The 22234-nt window shown below is 30.9% G+C and overlaps 2 protein-coding genes across 3 annotated transcripts; one reads left to right on the top strand and one right to left on the bottom strand.

Annotated features, from left to right (window-relative positions):
* Positions 1–653: 653 nt before the first annotated feature.
* LOC25493277 (protein LNK1) lies at positions 654–7872 on the bottom strand. The gene is made up of 7 exons (XM_013601744.3): positions 7695–7872; positions 5707–6248; positions 5243–5594; positions 3599–4288; positions 2189–2337; positions 1436–1571; positions 654–1338 (listed from the first exon to the last, which is right to left on the bottom strand). The coding sequence occupies exons 2-7, from the start codon at positions 6051–6053 to the stop codon at positions 1249–1251; spliced, it is 1764 nt and encodes a 587-aa protein (XP_013457198.1). The 5' UTR covers positions 6054–6248; positions 7695–7872; the 3' UTR covers positions 654–1248.
* Positions 7873–18712: 10840 nt separating this feature from the next.
* Positions 18713–21905, top strand: LOC25493276 (pentatricopeptide repeat-containing protein At5g18390, mitochondrial). 2 transcript variants are annotated; one of them, XM_013601743.3, is made up of 2 exons: positions 18713–18842; positions 19992–21905. In XM_013601743.3, exon 2 carries the CDS (start codon positions 20080–20082, stop codon positions 21448–21450), a length of 1371 nt encoding a protein of 456 aa, XP_013457197.1. In that variant the 5' UTR covers positions 18713–18842; positions 19992–20079; the 3' UTR covers positions 21451–21905. The 2 variants fall into 2 exon arrangements, with proteins under 2 accessions (XP_013457197.1, XP_039689115.1); XM_039833181.1 differs by having other exon boundaries at positions 19978–21905.
* The last annotated feature ends 329 nt before the right edge of the window (positions 21906–22234 follow it).

Raw genomic sequence — 22234 nt, 5'->3', positions numbered from 1 at the left:
ATTTGTCAAGTAGGAAAAGGCAAGTGATACCAATAGGAGTTGAAATATTTAGATTTTTTAAGAAAAATGGAAGAGAGGAATTTGAAAATGAAAGAACTATTAAAAAGAAATAAAATGGTGACTAAACTAATCGATCACTTCTCCAAAAAAAAAAAAACTAGTCAATCGACTTTGCATGAGATTTTCTTTTTCTTTTTTACCATTGGCCTTAAAGCCTCTGATATGGACCCATAAGACTTTTTTTCCCTTTGTTTGCAAGTTTGAAGGGGGAAAAAGAGAAGAGTTTGAAGAAAAAGAAGGAATGAATGAAAAAAAATTAAAATTAGAGTGCATTAAGAGACAAGAGCACTAAGAAGTAATTCCCATAAGAATTTTTTGAAATATTATAATTAGATGCAGATTTTTTGTTAAGCAAGTACCCTTGCACTTATTAAAGATTCAAAAATAGAAATAATTTGATAAATTCCATGTAGAAAATATTTTCAAGATAGAATTTCCACTTTAAACTTCTAAACAAGTTATCTAAGAACACTCGTTAGCATTTTTCATGTAATTAAGTGCTCGAGCCTTGAAGACAGCAAAAAATATAAAAATTAGCTTTGCCAAGATTGTTTAGTTATAGAAATATTTAAACAGTCAATGCAATACCCACGTTACATTCCAAAGTAATACTCAAATAATTTTTAAAACATCGAAAAATAAAGAATCATTGACACTATAACTATATTTTGCAACTACTGTTTTTAGTTCTAAGAAGTAACGTTAAACAGTAAATAACCAAGCCAAACACCAAGACAGATCAGTATAAAACAAGTCAATCAACTCTTTACGTGCAGAAAACCGTTTTATCGTTTTGGCGGGTAACTGAGTGGCGATCGACAGTACACACAATAAGAAAACTATTTTGGTATTGTGGAGTTCTGATCTCATTTCCTTTTCCCATCCCTATAAAAAATGCGACAATTACTCGAACCATTGATTGGCTTGTCAAAGACTCAAATCGACGAGCTTGCACCATCAAAGTTGAAAGTATATCTTTTAGGTGAAGAGAGCTGTGTATGTAGCATTGCTCTACATAATATATGCTACCATACTATTTGCCCAATATACATCAGTGTAATGGCATCAAAGCAAAAACTGAATGATTAATCGATCTGAGTAAGCCAAATAACTATATATACAATAGAGGATGACTTCATTGAAAAGACACTGTACACCAGACTTCCAGTTATCACTAGGTAATTCCCTTTAAGACTTATTTTCTACTCCAGCAGAAGATTCTTCCTGACAAGCCTGTTTCTCAGCAAATATTGGTGGATCAGTTACTGGTCCATGTATCTGTTAATAAAACCAGAAAGTGAGACTAGCAACAAAAAGGAACTATCTACTTCGTTGAAGCATTCCAGCAGTTTTATAGTAATTCAGGAATGCATACCATGAAACTGGATTTTAAAGGTAAAGTATCACTCAGGGGCAACACTGATGGATCTGATGGCCTATGAAACAGCAAGTGTGCTATAGACCGATCAATGGGATTTGTATTAGTTTCCAAATTCATGAATCCCGTACACCTGTATACAAATGTGTTATTATTATACTAACAAAAATGAAAAATTGATATTTTTTTATATGAAAAATTAAAATTAGACACTTTGCAAGTTTCTTCTTAAGTTGAAACGAAGTGCACATTAAATGATCATCTTTGGGTTGACTTAGTTATACTTTACAAAGCATGACAATTTATTACATAGAAATGAACTTGCGCCATATACCCAAAAATAAATGAACCCACACCTAACAAAAACAATAAAAAAAACCACTTGCAAATGAAGCAATATGGTATTTCAGAATAACTTGTTTAAAGAATTTGTTGAGTTCTTAAACATATTAGAACTCTTGCAATGTAAATACAGTTATGTTTAATTTCCTAAGCAAATTTTGATTCCATTTTCAACAAGTAGTAAAAAGGTGGGAAGGGAGGAGAGGAGCATGACTGATCATACAAGTTTTATTTATACCTGACATTCAGAGTTCGATCATGATATTTTCTTTGGACCTTAAAATATTTCATTTTCCAAGTCATCAATATTTCACTTTTCACTCAAAAGTATGTTGCATTAGCATTTCAGTGTGTCGATGGTTGTTGACTAGTAGCCAGAAATATCAAAAATGAATAAGTTAGCCATACCTGTTTGCATCCTCTGTCGTTCCTCCTTTGCATTCTTCACCATCATCACCCATTAAACCACTTGCACTGACATCAACATGTCTTTGGTCGGCACTTTTAGCCAAGCGGTAGAGACTGTCCCTTATGCATAACTTGATTTTAACGTCCAACTGCAATCAAGGAAACTCTATGTTTACAAAAGTATATAATATCAAATGAGTGAAATAGTGTTGTCAATCACGGGTCTGTTCAAATTCAGCTACACTATAGTGCCACTATGGCCACTATTTGACAACACTTTGTAATAGTAAGTAGCATACCGCAAAACAATAGCGATTTGTTCAAATTCTGCTACACTATATGATACAGATTAAGTTAGCATAACTTGATATTACATATCAAGATTGCATAGCCTCTCCATTGCCACCACCAATGCTAGTTTCTCCATTGCACCACCCTAACATTGACTTTAAGCCAATCAGGCCACCATGTTTGACAACCTCCAGTTTACCAGATTCTGTTTCAATTCATGTTATAAATTAGAGTTTAATTGCTATACACTGACAGTGTAAAGTTATTTCACACATGCATTCAACGATGTGTTGCGACATCAATTAATGAATGCGACAACTCATATGTTTTCATATTCATTAATTGATGTGGCAACACATCATTGCATATTTGCATGCATGTGTAAAATAATTATACACTGTCAGTGCATACTAATTAAATTCTATTAATTACTACTATTATTTCAACTGTAAATTGGTCTCTAGGATTAAGGCCAATTCCTACAGGTAATGTCATCCTGTAAGTTTATAAAATTGAGTGTTCTCAATTGAGAGTTCGAGAGTTGATTCTCTTTTGGCTTCTGAGCCACTATAGCACCACTATTTAACGTTGCGAAAGATTTCGAATAAAAAGTATCAGTATAGTTATAGCCGTTTATTTGAAAATCACTAATAGAATTTAACTTCACTATACATGTTCATGTATTTTCTAATCAATAGTTTAACAACTTCACTATATTGTCAGTGCATACAATTACAGTTGTTGATTTTCTAATCAATAGTTTAAAAGAATAATCCTCGCTTTAGAGGAGTCAATCCCACATGGAATAACTTTTTCCCCTCTAAAGAAGAGCCTTACTCTGAACCACCCACAATAAAACCTCCTTAAACCAGAAGTTGGTAAGATGTAGATCAGTTAGATGCCTGCCATTATGTGTTTTGGGAGCACCATAATTTCAACATTTATATGGCAGGCAGAATGAGAGAATAATGCTAACATAAACATGAAAAACAGAATTCAATCATCATGAAGAAACTGAAATCAGTCAAATGCATGGTGTGTTAACTTTGACTTCAAAGTACAAGAAACAATGATAAAGACCGCATAATCAAACTTTAACATCGCAAAATATTCCAATACCTGATCCAGAACCTGTTGCAGCAGGTGAAAGCTAGCTGCTTCGGGTGACGTTTCGTCCAAGGCAGAGCTCCTAAATGAACTTTCATGCACATTTGATGATTCTATTTCTGGTGAAAATCCTATACTAACTTCTCCAACTTCACTATGGCCTTCATTCACATTTTCAAACTGACGTCCTACCTTCTGAGCTGAACTTGGACTTTTGAATGGCATACGATTTTGCATATTATCACTTTTGAAACCCCTGCTCATATGGTTTGCATCATTGCAATGATATAAGTTTTCTTTCTTATCATTTGTTTTCAAGGCAGCAGCCTCTAAAGGATGACCATGAGAACTCTCCGTATTTGATACATATGACGATTCTTTAAATGAAGGAGATGGATATCCATTATATTCAGACCTTGATGCAGATGAGGCAGGAAGGAGGGAAGTATACTTTGAAGTATGACCGTAATCTGGGTGCACTGGGGGAGTTTGTATCTGCACACATCCTAGCGAATCAGAATCCGTGTTTGGTATTTGTTTGTGAATGCTATCCTGGGAAGTGACCCCACTGGAAGAGACTTCATAGGGTTGCTTCAGATTAGCATGTTGCTCCACGTGGGCATAAGGATAATCAGAATCACCGTCTTTTAGACAGCTATTTTTTCTCTTACCTGCTGATTGCTTTAACAGCTGCCCTTGTATCTGCCATACAACGAGACTGATTATGATATGAAAATTAAGAGACGGTTTATTTCAGTTTATAAGTACACCTGAATTAAATGGACAGAGCAGTCAGAGTAGTTTACTTTTACTATATAACTCTAAGATAAAACATAAACCTGATCAATGCTACAAACAGCCAAAAATAAAACAGATGACTTGAGTAGAGGTCAAGCCCGATTTTCTACCGCAAAAGATAATTAATATCAAATTAAACATGTAATTACTTGATTGCTGAAAAAAAATTGTAATCACTTGATCCCATTGACACACTATGCTTTGCAACTCTATTAATTAGGATTAGAATTTAGAAGTGCTATATAAGTATAAAATGGTATTATTGTCTTATCTTCATAACATACATCACAAAATATTACACAAGCAAATATTATCCATAGTCACTTTTAGCTTTCTTTTCTTTCTCCAGGACCTCCTCCAGTTAGGCCTCTTTAACTTCAAAAACAATTAAATCTCTGTTTAATGGATGGATGTATACTGTGTGCAGATATCAACTGAATTTAATTCTATAAAATACATAAATCCTAACATTATCAGTTATAACATTGAAATGTCAAACACAGCCAAGTCCTGGGTTGACAGTCGCTTATTCCAACTCCATCATGCCACAGTGCTATACCCCGCACTCTGTACTAAATCGCGTATCACAGAACAGTAACGATTGGTTGACAACATTAATCTGATCTAGTGCCTTCATCATAGAATGCATGTAATAACAGAATTCAATAATAAATTCAATGGCATCAACAACTCTAGCATGTTTAGAGATAGATCTCAAACTTATTATGCAATATGTTTCTGAGAGGTTCATTTGGTGGGTGCATACAAGTCACCATGTGTATGTGTGAAAGAGTTCGCAGAAATTGCAGGTACGTATTTTAGAATTCAGAAAAGCAGAAACCAAGGTAAAACATGAACCTTTTGTTTAGGTATCAGGTCATCTGTAATACTCGACTTCACATCTGACTCGCCAAATGTTGATAATGAAGTAGCAGCCCCATCAAAATCGACATCCATTTCAGACCCCAGTTTTTTATCAAAAAGTGATGGTTTTTTGTCACAGTCAAGAATTGCCAGACCTTCAATATTGTCATTCAGGTCCATATTATAGTCTGATATATTTTTCGGTGAACTAGCTTCAGCAGATGAAAACTTGAAGTCCGATTTCAGCGCATCATCATCAGGTCCTTCAGTTCCATGTGACAATGAGGGCCAGCAGAATTCATCTTCATTATTGAGGCTCTCCATTCCGAAAGTTGAGTCATAATTTCTGCAATTTTAAAAAGTCATATTCAGGTATTTATAGCAATCATTGTGCATTGATCGGTAACTCATACAAAGCAAGAGGTGAAAAAAACTTGTGTCACGTGAGAATTTCTTACAACATCATCCTATCAACATCTTCAAAGTTGTCTATATCAAGCCACCCATCAGTATCAAGAAAGCTGAGTTCATTGTCAGTCTGAGATATGTGATTGATTGAATATTGAGATACGCTATCATCCTCCACCAAACACTTGTCTCCCAAGATAGTATCATTTGCACAAAACGCACTACTGCAAGAATCTATTTTGCTGCTCTTGAAATAGCGATCAGTTATACTTGTATTATCTGATGCTAGCCTTTGCTGTTCTTTGCATGAGTCAATAATATTACAAGGAGAAAACAAATCTTCAGGTTTGCAGGAACATGAACCCTTTTCCACCATTCTTTCTTGTTCTGATTTCATAGTACTGATCTTTACCCTGAGTACAATGACTCCTCACGTAATCGGCAGTTTAACGTTTCTTTTGATACAATATATAGTTTGTGAAGTAATGTCTTACTATCGGACTGTATTGCAAACTGATCCTAAGTTTGTCACAAGCATAGAGCACTATCCGCTATCTGTTTCGACAAATTCATCCCACATGTTATCTTGAAGCTGTAACACCAAAACAGTTGTTTAGAACAATTACTAATAACCTGTATCAATAACATAATAACTCCGCACAAACATATCACCAAATCCATTAAAGAAAGAAATAAATTTTCTAATTGTTTCACATATTTCAAAATATACAGAGAGAGAAAAGTGACTCAAATAAATTACAGGAAAAAAGCATTTATCCTTCAATGACAATTTTGAGAAATATATTTATAATGCTCCCATAAAAATTTCTCAGTTAGACACCCTGAAATAAAAGCCCTTCGAGCTTGGAGGGTGGACAATGCATAGCATAGCCTGCCTGCCTTTTTTTTTTAAATCATTTAAACTTAATAGAAGAATGGGGACAAAAAGGATGAAATTTGGACAACCTAGCCATCAGGGCTTTGATCATATGTCACAATTTATCTATCCCAAAAGCTCAAAATAGCTTCTACACAAAACTAAGATATATCATAAAAACACTTCCTTCCAAATATTAACCAAATGCATCCAAAGTTGAAACATTAAAAATTGCATTCTTTTTTGGAGAAAAAGTTCAGCAATAAATTGGAATATATATTTTTTTAAGAAAGAATAACCCAATACACCAGGGCCCTACTATTAGGAGTATGCTAGGATCAAATGTATGCAACTACACAGCCTCGCTCTTGTGAATTGAGACGCTATGTGTTTCTATAGCAAAATGAATCCTCAAAGATGATTCTCGATCACAGAATATACCAAAAAGAAAATTAAAAATAACACATGGGTCAAGTATTGAGTTTGGAAAAATCAACTAAGACGGAAATTATTTGGACGGTGAAGCAAACAATCAAACTATTTGCTCCAATCCCCTCATATTTTGTGTAAAATGCTACAAACATGTGAAAATTCGGAAGTCATGTACAGTCCCACCTACCAATGCCAAAGTCACAAAATAAGACTCTTTCAACAGCTCAACAAACAAACGGAAAAAATTCAGATTTTCTTTTTAACCGAAAATGTTAGTATTGTTTGTGTTTGCTGAGGGCGGGGATCGAATCCTTGACCACCTTATCACTCGACTCACTAACCTCAGTCACCAAACTATAATTATATCCCCTTAGTTGTAATAAGGTCCAATTTAATAATTACTAAGAATAAAACGAAATTTTTCCATAATTTTTACCGCCAATTACAATTGAGTTGGATTTAACCGGAGATCTACAGAAGAACCATGTCTTGCTTGTACCCTATAATTTTCTTATAAACAAAAACATAGTTCAAAAAAAAAAAAAATAATAAATCTCATTACCATACTCAGTAGAGAAGGCATTAAGAAAAATAAAAAAAACCAAACTATTGCACTAAATATTCATTCAACAAATAACAGAAAGTTGAAGATCTAGAATACTTTAAGAGCTATGAGTGAGTTGCATAACATAGATTAAATTAAAAAATATATAATAACAAGAAACGAACCTGAAATCAGAAGTGGATTAAACGAATTTTACAGGAAAATGAGAGAAAGAGATATTTGATTCGTATGTTTCTAGAGTCTTCTTTTTCCGTCCGTCGAACTTTACCACTCACCAGCGAAACAACTTTTATTTTTTTTAATTAATTGTTGATTAAAGATTTGAAATAAAAGGTATGAAGGTGGAAGCGACGCGTGGGTACGAGAAATCACGGTTCGTGGACGGGAGCTCTCATTCAGATCCGATCAGTTACGACATTTTCATTCGTCCACGTACCCCTTCTTTTATTTAGATTTCGACACGTTTCCATGGTGGACCACTAAGCCGCCCTCTACTAATAATAACTAGTATAGTGACCCGTGCCAGCACGGGGAAATAAAAAACTGTTTTGATCAAATGTATAGATTTTATATTATGTTATCTTAAAGTTATAAGTATGGTTATAATTTAAATTTGATATGGAAAAAATATCATCTTAATTTTGTTAATTTTGTATATATTTTGAAATATCTAAACATTGCACATAACGATTAAAGTATTTGGATTTATACTTAACTAAATTATTTGTAGTATAAGATGTACTCATTGTTAAACTTAGCATATGTAATATTTTTGCAAAAATACTCCGACGTACTGTATATTATTATTTGTTGACATAATGTATTTTATTAATCATAAAAACTAAAAAAATTGTATTTTTTAATATAATAGTCAGTGTCAGATGTATACACCTAGTCTATGAATGCAAACGTTAAATTTTTTACGGGTGTGTATAAATATAGTTTGGGCTACAGAAATGCCGATTGTTATTTGTTTTTATTTTTTACAAAATCAATGGTCTAATGTAAATATTATATTTTAGGGTAACAACGATGTAAAAAAAAAAAAAAAAAAAAGTTCCACGTATTGTTATACTTGAAAAATGCATCAATTAAAAGTCAATGGCAGAAGGACATGCTTATATAGAAATTGCATGTCTTGTAATGACCAATACGCCTTACAAAGAAATAAAAAAAAAGACTTCCAAATAATACGCAACTTTGGTTTTCTAAATTATAGCAACAACAATTCTAAAACATAACCAATGATCATACTTTTTGAAAAACTTCACGATACACAACATCAGTGGTCTCCTTGCAAACATTATTATCTCCATCCAAGATGAGCAGCTTCAAACCTTTTCTAGAAGTAACTCGAGAGACAGAGACATAAAGTTGTTCATACGTGAGCACGGGCTTAGGAAGATAAACTCCCACTCGAGATAAAGATTGACCCTGACTTTTATTTATTGTCATTGCAAAACAAAGCGTCAATGGAAATTGCATGCACCTGCATAATAAGATTCATCCTGGGAATGAATACCCTGGTACCAGCCCTTTTTCCCGTAATTACGGTTGCAACTATCGTGCTCTTCCCTAGATGTGTAACTGTCAGCCTCGTACCATTACACAGACCATTGACCTCATCAATGTTTCTCATCAGCCTAACTGGACATCCCACCCTTAGTTTCAACCTGTGATTTGGAATGCCAGAGCTCTTAATACCATTAAGAAATTCCGTACCAAGCACGAGCTAGAATTTTGTCATACTTGATGAAGAAAGTTGGTATTGTTAAAGTTCAACATTGAATAAAAGAGTGTAAGTTGAACGACTTATAAGTAAAATAATAACTCATATACTTAAGGCTTAAAATTTTGGATGAAGATGATATCATTCTAACTTATGTGGTTACTCTTTTTAAAATGTGTGGATCCACACCAGTGTTGCTCCCTTAGAAGGCCCAACAGTGGCAAGATATCCCAGTTCAACATTTTGGGGGGAACGGAGTGGTTCTTGGTGGTCGATCATGGGCACAAAGAGTTTGATACTATCCACACCAGTGTTGGCTCCCTTAGAAGGCCCAACAGTGGCATGATATCCTAGTTCAACATTTTAGGGGGAACAGAGTGATGTTAATGTGTCAAGTGTGAGTTAAAATTTCAAATTTTATGTAAGAGTATATGTTCAGCAACATATAAGGACATGAAAATGTGATATCAATCTCGCTTGTGTTGTTTCTATTAGCCTAATGTGATTATACAATCCAATGTAGTTTGTAGGTGTCATTTGTTTAATGTTTTTAATATTAAATTTTAGTTTTTAAACGTCATTCGCTTTCATGTAAAAACAATTATCCAACATCTATTATTTCAAATTCTTTTCTTCTTGGTCTTTGGTGGGATCCGACAATGGAAAAATATAGATGTGTTTTGGTGAGTTGATAAAATACATGCTTATTAGACATTTTAAATTGATGTGACATTTTTTTTAATGAATCTAATAGTTTGGTGACATAATTACCCTGTAATCTCCAACACCTTCAACAAATCTATAAAATTACCCTCAATTCACTATTTTTGCCTATACTCTCACAGATAAAACAAACTCCTTACTTTCTTCTCCTTATAATTTCTCTCATGTTTAAATTAATGTTTCTTATATTTGTTTTGCTAATTTTCTTTCTCTCTTATCTAAAAGAAAGGAACAAAAACATTCATCGATGAAACCGCTACCAACCCACATTTTTTACCATGATGTTTCTCTGCCTTTATCTGACTATCTCACAAAATCACAAACACATGGAGTCTAATATTTAAGAGAGAGATGTTAATGTTTCATGTGTGAGTTAAACTTCTATATTTGATGCAAGAGTGTGTGTGTATGTGTGTGTACACACACATATACACACTTGGGGATGGGTAATGAAAATACACTGAGTGTTTTTTTATCTCAAAGATTTTTTCTACGTGGTGCAAAATTAACATTCAATCATCGTAACTTTTTTTTACCCAAAAGAAATTATTGGGACTTTTATTTTTTTTAATAATGACATTAAATGTCATACCTCAAGAATCATTAGGGTTCAATGATCATTAATTTATTTTTGTATTAAAATACATTTAAGTGCATTATTATGTTATTAAAAGACATAATATACATAAAAGACATCTACTTTTATTATGATGTGAAGCGTGTGAGAATTTTCTTCTTTTTAATTATTTTTTATTTGTCTTTTTTAATTATTGAATGAAATGTTTTTTTTGAAAATAATGCTTGGTAATTTGTGGAGTTGTCATTCAATTTGGTAATTTATGAGAAGAAAAAGACTCATCATGTGATCAGATTAATTATCCATGTATGTTCAATTTTGTTTCACCAAAATAAATGTATTTATGAAGGAAAAAAAGTAAAAATTATAGAGGTGAATGATAATGTTAAAATAACCTTGTGGGGATAGTATGCTTTGATGGAGGATAAAAAAAACAGTTATATTTTCAAAAAAGGGGATGAGTTACGTCGTATAATATGAATTAGAGTACCTACTGTGGTATCTAACTATATACTCCCTCCGTCCCAAATTGTATGTCGCTTTAGGGAAAAATATTTGTTCCAAATTATATGTCGCTTTACAATACCAATGCAACATTAGTGTTACTTTTCCTATTATAACCTTAGCTATTTATTACTCTATTTTCTTTCAATTCTTTCATTTATCTTTCCCTATATTATTTATTAAGGACAATTTTGTAAAACAACTCTTAATATCTATTTTCCACACAATATTAATTGCATTTCTTAATATGTGTGAAATGTCCAAAACGTCATACAATTTGGGACGGAGGGAGTATTATTTTACTTATTAAAATTCAAACATTTAAATAAAAAAAATCTAATTTTCATTTCTTTTTGATAAATTATCTTCATTAATTTTGATTTAATGCACATGGTGATTATAGAAATCGATTATTTTTTTAGAAGATTTCCTCAATAAAAAAAAACCCATAATAAAAACACCAAAATGATAATTCTTATAAATAAAATTATATCATAATCACTTATAATTATACACTGAAAACGGAAATTCTTGTAAATAAAAATATATAATAATCATTTATTATTATAATAGAAATTTCCACATTAATTCATTGAATAAAAATTAATGTCTTTAATTAATTAGATTGTCTTTAATTTCTATTTAAAATATGAGGTTGACCATAAATTTTATTTATTTTTCTATTTAATTTTAAATTAGTAACTTGATAACATCAAAGAAGTTATTTTTCCCAAATTTTCTATCAAGATGAAGTCCATATTATAGTTGTCAATGTGAGTTTTGTTTTTTAAGACTATTTAAATTTAGAATTGTTTCCTTTTTTAAGAACACATTTATTACAATTTTTGATATTTTTTAATGAGTCATAAATTTTGATTAATGTAGTTTTTTTATGTTATTTTTATATGTAATTTTTTTTTGTTGAACTTATAAAGTTAGTACATTTGATGTACGATTAATTTAAAACTATTACGATGAACAAACAAAAATATATAAATTTGATCTATATTTTTTTTAGAGAGATTTTAAATTATATTTATATCAATAATGTTAATAAAAAATATATATATTTTTTAACGTTTTTATATATGCTTAAAATTATGTTATTAAAAATTTATTTAATATATACAAACTTCTCAAATAAGATGACTATCTGGAATAATAAAATCATGTGATTCTCCTTATTTTCTCCAATAAATGTATAAGATAATTTATTAATGGTTTTAAATTATTTTAATCAAAATAGTGTGATACTCGTTACCTTGAAAACTAATAATAGTCCTGTGCAATTAATTTTTTTTTCTTTTAATTGCATAAAAAGATGGGTTGAATTTTTTTCTCTCACCTTAGAATTAAAGAAAATAAAAAAAAAGTATATATTCATCCTTAAAAAAAAGTGTATAATCAAATATGTTACGTTAATAAAATCCTTTATATAATTAAGTTTGTTAATATTGAATATGCCAACTAAATAAAAATGTGCTAGAAATGGATGTATATGACTATTGAATAATTAAGTTTGTTAATATCTCATCAAACCAATATCTGTATAGACCAATTCTCATTTTATATATTTATTTATGCAAAGAAAAGAGCAAGATCATTGTGTTAGAAAGGATGAAGACAATAGGAAGAAAGAAAAAAAAACGTAGATAAGATACATCAATAATTGAAGAAAATAAATCAATAATAATGAGCAATGTCCAACTCGAATTTTCTATTCAACCCTATAATCAAATTTCTATAATATTCAATAAGATCTTATCAATATTAGAATCTTAAGAAAAAATCATAATACACATATGACAGTTCTTACGGCCGTTTTTTTGTATATGCACATCAAAGTTTAAAATACAAAAGAAATACCACTATTTAGAATGTGAAATATCATTTACAACACAAATTGTATCTCTAAACTGATTAACTAATTACATGAATAACTAATAAAATACATTTATTATAATCAAAGTGATTAATCCAATTTCTTCAGAGTTCATGCCATGCGCCGATTCTTTCATCATATTCATCGTTTGAGATCCACTTCTGCAACAACTAAAGAGAAGGTGAATATAGATCAAGGTGAATTGAAAGGAAGAAAAACATTTGTTTAATTGTTCTACCAATGGAAAAATATCAGAAATTGAATCAGTTTAAGAATTAGATCTATACAAAAAACATGAGACTAAGAAGAAGAAATGAATAAAATAAAATAGTGATCTTGAGAAAATTTTCAAAACTTTTATTATGATTCTCAAAATTGTGTAAAAATGTTAAAACCAAAAAGCACAATTTATAGCAAAATTATGAGTTGTAACTCAAATCAAAATGGTGTGAAAAGTGTGAGCCTCAAACACAATATTTATAGCCAATATGTATGAAGCAATCAAAAAACTTGTTCCCTTAATTTATGGATATAGTAATTGAAAATAAAATTGTACATTAATTTTCAAAAATTTATATGATTAAAATTAGAAAGAAAAATAAAACAAATACTCATGATACATAGATATAGAAAGAAAAAATGATACATAGAGATAGATTAATCCATTAATTTTGAAAATATTTAGATTTTTTTATTATAATTTTTAACTCGGTTCTAAAAAAAAAGAGGTCTATGTTTTTTTTTAGTTATAATTTTTGGAGAAAACTTAGGTACAATTCTTTAGGTGTTTTTCGTATGGTTCTTAACTAAAAATACATAATGTTTAACCCGATTTTTAAATAAAAAATAAAAAGAGGTCATGTAAAAAAAAATCGTATCATATTAAGATTGTTTCGATGCATATTTCTTTGACCAAATCATATCAATAATATTCTTAATCAATTTGGAATAACTATTACCATTTTCGGTTCCTATCATATTAATAATATTATTATTTTAGAAAATCAATTTAGAATAGTTTCATAAAATAAAAGAATAAACATAAAACAAAAAATCTTCTTTGTTTTAATGAAAAATTCTTTCACCAAATCATATCAATAAATTACTGATCAATTTGGAGTAGCTATTGCCATTTTCGGTTCATGTCATATTAATAGTATATTTGAATATCATTGCATCAATTTATTATGAATAAAAATAAAATAATAACATTGAATGTCAAATGCATGAGAATGCTTGGTTCCAGTTCCGATTTTTTTCTCTTCCCTAAAATAAAGATTGAACAATTCAACGAAATTTATTAAAAAAAAAAATCATTTTAATGAAATAAAAATGTGATTCACATTTTTTACTTTGTGATAAATTATAAATCTGATAATTTTTTAATAGGTTAAAAATATATGCAATTTACTCTGCATATTTAAATATGTTATAATTGAAATATTATATTATATAAAACAATCTCGTTAAAATTTCATTCTTTAATATCAACTATAAAATATATGATAATAAAACATTACAATACACGATTATCAAATAATATAATAATACAATATATTTGATGTTCCAAAAATAATACAATATAATTGATACACATGGTTATTATGTGTTATTATTGATAAAAAATAAATTTGAATAATTCAATCAATTGTTTTATTTTAATCTTTGAATTCAAACTATCTTTTTTGAAAAAAAAATTAATTTAAACTATTTGATTATTAAAAAGAAATTATTTGATTCAAATTTGTACTTTTTGAATTCAAAATGTTTGATTTCTAATATAAATTCAAATAATAGAATTTGATATTGTAAACGAAAATAAAAAGTAAAAAATTTCTAACATTATTTGATGTTTTTTTTTTGAATAAACACTATTATGCGTTATTATTAATAAAAAAAAATTGAATAACTCAATCAATTGTTTTATTTTAATCTATGAATTCAAATATTTTAATTCAAACTATCTTTTTTGAAATAATTTTAATTTAAACTATTTGATTATTAAAAAAAAAATTATTTGATTCAAATTTGCACTTTTTGAATTCGAAATGTTTGATTTCTAATATAAATTCAAGTAATAGAATTTAATATTGTAAAACTTCATTTTATACATGAACATTAAATACAAATATGTGAGGATGATTGTGGTGAGAGCATTTTGTAAGGATCAATATGGTGAGAGCATTTGTAAAAAAGAAAGGGACATGTGGCAACACCAAAACAATAGTAATTCATTTCCATAAAAGTCTATGAAATGGGTCCTAAATTTATATTATATAGATATGGCAAATTCTATGGTATACCCAATCATTTGAATGTATTGGTACACCATACCATTAAATTAATAGTTCAATGAATTATTTTTTGTAGGAAAAAATTATTTTCTATCACCTATAATTATAATAACTAAATCTTATTTACCAATAACGTCAACGCAATAAAATTTTATTTTTCTGAATTCTTATTACTCATAATAGAGAATTTTGATTATTTTTTACAATAAAATGTAAAAAAATTAGTATGATTTTTATAAAAAATGAAATGATGTTTCTTCTTATAAAATTATATTTTCTAAAATATATATGTCAACAAACACTTATTTTCTTCATAAAAAATGATAGTTAATTTATAAAAATTGTAAGCGAGAGTACTGATATACTGTAATTTACGGGTGTACCGTAGAAGTTCCCTAATAATATACCTTTACTGTATTTCAATGTCTTCTTTTTTGTTGATAACAAAATGGTCTTAATTTTCTTAAAAAAAAAAAATATGGTCTTAATTTATGAGAAATAATAAACTGACAACCAAAAATTGTCCTCCATTGTATATTAATACGGTTTTGAGTACAAACTAAATTTTTTACAATATTTTCTTACCACCTTGGATTCCATTCAAGTTTAGAATTGTTTTATGGACATATGCGGTGTAAGCAAAAATTGTTGATTTTTTATTATCAAAATATCACTGCTCTTCGTTTATTTTCATGTGTGTTTTTTAAATGCATACAGGTTTGTTTGTTACTTTATTTATATTTTTAAAGCATCTTCAATGATAAGTCGTTTATCTAGTAAGGACTTCAACCTATTTGATGTAAAATAAAATGGGTAATAAACTTAGATAACAAAGAATCATTTTTAGAGTATAAGTACGAGTTTGAATTTTCACATAAATGATCATTACTCCAACTTTATTTCCCTCATGATTGGATTTTTGGATCATCAAAGCTCACTTCTCTTGAGGATTAAAAACCAATAAATTATGATTACGACGTGCATCAACCCCACCAAGAAGTGAATTGTGATTTTGAGTTGGTTTGGTTTTTAAACATTAGTGAATATATTTGTAATTTATATTACCTCTGTCTCTAATTATAAGACCTTTTTGAAAAAATAACGGAAATTAAGATAGTGGATATTTGTATTAAATATGTTTGAAATTAATATTGTTTTTACAATTTTATCCTTTAAGAGAGAGATGATTTATGTCTTCAACATATTATTTATTATTGATCGAAGAAAAAGATGTATAATTAATAGGGGCATGAATGTAAAGAAATAATTAATGTAGTTGGAAATAGCAAAGGGGTCTTATAAAAAGTGACAAAAAAAAAATCTCAAAAGGGTCTTATAATTAGGAACGGAGGTAGTAATTGTTATAGGGTAAACATCTGAATAAGTGATCAACTAATATTATATAACACAATTGACAAATAAGTGATTCTCTTAAGTACTTGGGTCATAAGTTTAATCCTTGATCGAAGTTTATGGAAGAACGTCTATTGAGAGATGTCGATTGCTTAAATGGATTTTGATACTTTAAAATATGTCTTTATCAAACATGAACTGGTAAAATGGTATTGTATTGTGCCACATGTCTCTCTCACAATTGGATAAATGGTTGTGACTCTGTTGTCAATAGCGGCCGAACGCGGCGCGGAGCGGTCAAAAACAGCAAAGCGCGACACAGTGCTCCAACGCGGAGCGTTTGGAGAAAGCGGATGAAGCGGGCGCAATTGCGGGCAAAAGCGGGCGCGATGCGGGCGCTTTTGACAACCCTGTGTAAAATACTAAATTTCCCTTAATTTAAAACTGTTTTAAGGGTCATTTTTGTAATTTTAAAACCCTAACTATTACTCTTCTCCACCATAGCCAAATACACAGCCACAAACTCAACTTCTTCATCGTACCAACAAAATAAATCCATCTCCTCGTCTCATCATCTCAGAACCCATCTTTGTTCTCCTCTCATCATCTCTTGATTTCAGAATTTGTTAATTTGTCAATTTGTTAGTTGTTAATTGTTAATTTGTCAATTTGTTAATTGGGATGATGAACTTGTTAATTGTTAATGTTTTGCAGTTTTGTTACTTTAAGCTTTAGACTTTAGATGCTTAAAGCGTCAGTTTCCTTGAATTTTATTAGTATTTTTTGCAAATATGTTTTATGTTTTGCTTAAGACTTGTGACTTTTATTTTAAATTAGGAATACTTCATGAATTTTGAGTAATGTTTAAGGTATTTTAGTAATTTTTTTAACAGTATAGTATTTTAATATTAAATATATTAGTGTCTGCGTCACCGAAATAGCGCCCGCACCCCCGCACTGCATTTCCGCTTTGACAAGAGAGGGTTGTGAAATATATTGATACAATGACAAAAATCAGCTTATACATGATGCAAAATATTAAAACCATGTTATTTATGTACCATATAATCGATCTCAAAATATTTATTAAAAAAAGAATGTAAAAAAAAAAAAAAAAAACTAAACAAGTGATCCATAATGCACCGTCATATTCACAATTATTTTACTGTAAATATATAACTAGGTTAGAGATGACGATGAACAACACAAATATACGAGGTTTGTTTGCTTCACGACTTGAAATTACATTACTTGTAACGGTGTTCCCATAAGCATAATTCCTAGAAATAACACTCCTACTTTCATGTGTTTGGCAAAAGAAAAATAGAGATGTTTTCTAAAATTTGTTTAATTTTAAAATATAAAAAAAAAAATACAAATGAATGTAAGTGGTAGAGATAAATTATAGCTAGTTATTGATATTTATCATCATGATAATATTAGATTGTCACCAAATGAAGAAATCATGTTTTAATAATGTTCTTTGGAATAAAAAAACACCTAAAAATAATTTTTTAAAGGTTAAATTTTATTTTTAGTCCCTTAACTATTTAGGTAGTATCGCTTTGGTCCCTTAATTAAAATTCGATTTATTTTGGTCCCTTAACTTCTATTTGTTACACATTTTGGTCAATTCCATTAGTTTTAATTAAAAAACGTTAGACTTTCTTCAGAATTTTTTGTTGTTAAAGGGCGATGGAGATGATATGAGGAGGAAATGATCCAAATGTGTAACGAAGAGAAGTTAAGGGACAAAAATAAATTAAATTTTAATTAAAGGATCAACGGGATACTACCTAAATAGTTAAGAAACAAAAATGCAATTTAACCTTTTTTTAAAACTTGAAACAAATACAAGAATATTGTATTCTCAATTCCACATTCTTATAAATAACATTACAAACTTTAAAACAAACACATAGTAAATGTCTGGTTTCATAATCACTTTTAGTCCTAATCAATCCTACATACTACATAATCAATTAGTCCCAACATTATAAATTACTTGATTTGCAGCTTATTTTTAGTCATAATTAAATTTACAAAATTAATTAATTTATTGAAAATCTATTACTATCTTAAAAAAGCTGAATGAAACATACAACACTACACAAACTCAATTCCCACATCTCTTATTCTCTCTTCTCCTCCTCACTCACTCCCTTGTCCTATCTCTCTCGCGTCTCGTCGCCACTAACCGCCGGTTTCTCTCTTCTTCACAGTCACCTATCTCGCCTCCTCTTAGATAAGGTAAGCCAATCCATTCTCCAATTTCTCCTTCCTCCTCCATTTTGATGTGCTATAGCGCTGCTATAATCAATTTTGTAAGAACACCTATGTGCAAATAACGTTCTTCCATTTTTTTTTTTGTGAACATGGTGTTGACTGTGTTAAGTATTTTCTACTTTTTTTTTTGTGCAAACATTACAATGCTTGAAGTAAGATCATGTTGAATTGTGTTGACAAGCAATAGATATGTGGATTCAGGGCTCCGATGATATCCCGCGTGACAGGGCCGTCCCTGAGAATTTGGAGGCTCAGCGGGGAATGAAAAGAGGCCAGTGATAAAATCAAAACGTATTTTTTTTTTTAAAGAGCGATGTTCTATTTATATTTTTTAAAAGATAAATACAAGGTGCCGTATATATGCGGTACACTCAGAGGTGAAAATGACTACCGTATACATGAAGAATCCCCACCTAACACCAAAATCAATCATGAGAAACCCCCACTCTTGAGGCCCATCCTTGGAGGAGGCCCAGCTCGTTTGAGCTGTTTGCACCCCCTCAGGGACGCCCCTGCCGCGTGATAGAGCATGCCGATGCTTGTTTATGATAATTGCTTATTCCGTAGAAAATTGTTTATTGTCTATTTATGTTATGTAGAAATTGTTTACCGAAAATAGCTTATTGTTCATTATTGTTTATTGTGTTATGTAGAATTGTGCATCGTGCTTTCTTTGTACAATAATTGTGCTTACAAAGTCAATATTTCTTATTTTTAGTATAATATACTTTGCATCATAGTTTCTTTGAAACTTTAGTCACCTTAATACCTAATGTTTAGATCCGCCTCTGACTTTTTTTTTGGCTCTTTCTGGTTAGATTAATTGAATTTCTAGCGGATTACTTATTAGTTTATATGGTAAAAATAAAGAGAAATGATATTTGTACATCCATTTTGTAACAACTTTTGTGACAACTTTCTCTCTCATACTCACATATGTTTTTACTTTATCTCTCTATTGCTTTGATTTTCGTGCCAAAACCTACTTTTTCTTTGTAAATTTATGGTTGTCAAATAAATTCTCTATCAAATGGTTGTTCAAATAACAAATTTCAAAAATAAATATGTTCAACAACAGTTTTTTCTTACAAGTTTATAGTTGTTTTTTTACAGCTTGCAACATTTACGTTCATCTTCAACCCAATTGAGTAGTGTGAGTACGTATACAACCGAAAATCTGTACTCACACAAATGCAATGCAATGCTGCACACATTCGCAAAACTCATCCGAACAACAACCACACTCTCTAAATCAAAACTACTCCATCACCACAAAACCCTAACCACCACCACAACCACCACCTCCAAAGATGAATACTTCGCCGCTATCCAACACGTCGCAAACATCGTCCGCCGCGATTTCTACCTTGAACGAACCCTCAACAAACTCCGAATCACAATCACCCCCGAACTCGTCTTCCGCGTTCTCCGCGCTTGTTCCTCTTCCCCAATCGAATCCCTCCGTTTCTTCAACTGGGCCCAATCCCTCCACCACCACCCTCCCTACACTCCAACCTCTGTCGAATTCGAAGAAATCGTCACAATCCTTGCCAACTCCAACAATTACCAAACCATGTGGTCCATCATCCATCAAATGACTCACCACCACCACCTCTCCCTCTCCCCCTCCGCCGTCTCATCCTTAATCGAATCCTACGGCCGTCACCGCCATATCGACCAATCCGTTCAACTTTTTAACAAATGTAAAATTTTCAACTGCCCTCAGAATCTTCAACTTTATAACTCCCTCCTTTTCGCACTCTGCGAATCAAAACTCTTCCACGCCGCATATGCCTTAATCCGCCGCATGCTTCGTAAAGGTATTAGCCCTGATAAACACACCTACGCGCTTCTCGTCAACGCGTGGTGCTCGAGCGGTAAAATGCGTGAGGCACAACAGTTTCTAAAGGAAATGAGTGATAAAGGGTTTACCCCTCCTGTTAGAGGTCGTGATCTTCTAATTGAAGGGCTGTTAAATGCCGGTTATATTGAATCAGCGAAAGGAATGGTGAGAAAGATGGTGAAGGAAGGGATTATACCTGATGTGGGAACATTTAACGCGTTGATGGAATCAATTTGTAAATGTGGAGAAGACGAAGTTAAGTTTTGTATTGAGCTTTATCATGAGTTATGTAAATTGGGAATGGTTCCTGACGTTAATACTTATAAGATATTGGTGCCGGCGGTTTCCAAAATTGGGTTCATGGATGAAGCTTTTAGGTTGTTGAATAATTTTAGTGAGGAAGGTAATAGACCTTTTCCTAGTTTGTATGCACCTGTTATGAAGGCTTTGTTTAAGAGAGGTCAATTTGATGATGCTTTTTGCTTTTTTGCTGATATGAAAGTAAAGGGTCATCCTCCTAATCGGCCGCTTTATACTATGCTTATAACTATGTGTGGCCGTGGTGGAAGGTTTGTTGATGCTGCTAATTATCTATTTGAAATGACTGAGATTGGTTTTGTACCTATATCTAGATGCTTTGATATGGTTACTGATGGATTGAAGAATTGTGGTAAACATGATTTGGCTAAGAGAGTGCAACAACTTGAAGTGTCTATCCGCGGGGTTTGAACTTTGATATATCGAATTCCAATGGTGATTTTCATCAGTTGTCTTACTGGAAGGTGTAAGCTTTCATTTTTAAGCTTAGTACACTAACTGCAATGCACACATATAATGGGTTAATGTCCTAAGAAAATTTGATAAGTAAATACATGCATGAGATGAGAAGAGAAAGCCATTCTTTCTCTAGGATGGAGAATCATTTTTGTTATATTTATATGGCAAATGATAAGAAGTATTTAATCATTGGTAAAGAGAAAAGTGACCAGAAGAAAGAAAGTTTAAAGTTTTTCTCCTTGACAGAATTTATGTGTTTTCCCATAAATTCAATCCACAGATGACTGGAGGAGAGACTGAAATGCAGATGAACACGAAGAAACTAATTTTCCATGTTCATAGATGTTGCTTCTTTTGTCCCGTGTATTCTTCAGTTTGTATACTCTGATGGAAAGTTTTGATGCATGCCATTGGAAATTCACAGCATCTGGAAGGTGCCCTTGAGTATGTATACAGGTTTTCTGTTTGAATTTTTGTTTGTCATGTCTTTAAATTTCAACAGTATGTAGGTCTGATAAAAGATTGTACATGTCAGTTCTGCAGCAGCAGCTCCAATCTGAATTCTTTGTTTTCTTTCAACAATATACAAATGAAAGCAAGACCTCTGCTGTGGATTTGGAAATTAAGAGCTTGAGGGAAATGATTCAATCTAGCTTATTATTAGATGTTATGGAGATCTAGAAACATTATGTGTCTGGGATAGAATCTTTACTTATGCATCAAGTTTTGAGAGAAG

The sequence above is a fragment of the Medicago truncatula genome, chromosome 4 (genome assembly GCF_003473485.1).
Source record: "Medicago truncatula cultivar Jemalong A17 chromosome 4, MtrunA17r5.0-ANR, whole genome shotgun sequence".
In the NCBI taxonomy this organism is placed as follows: domain Eukaryota; kingdom Viridiplantae; phylum Streptophyta; class Magnoliopsida; order Fabales; family Fabaceae; genus Medicago; species Medicago truncatula.
Note: the sequence above shows the minus strand (reverse complement) of the source record. Positions and strands in the feature narration are given on the sequence as shown.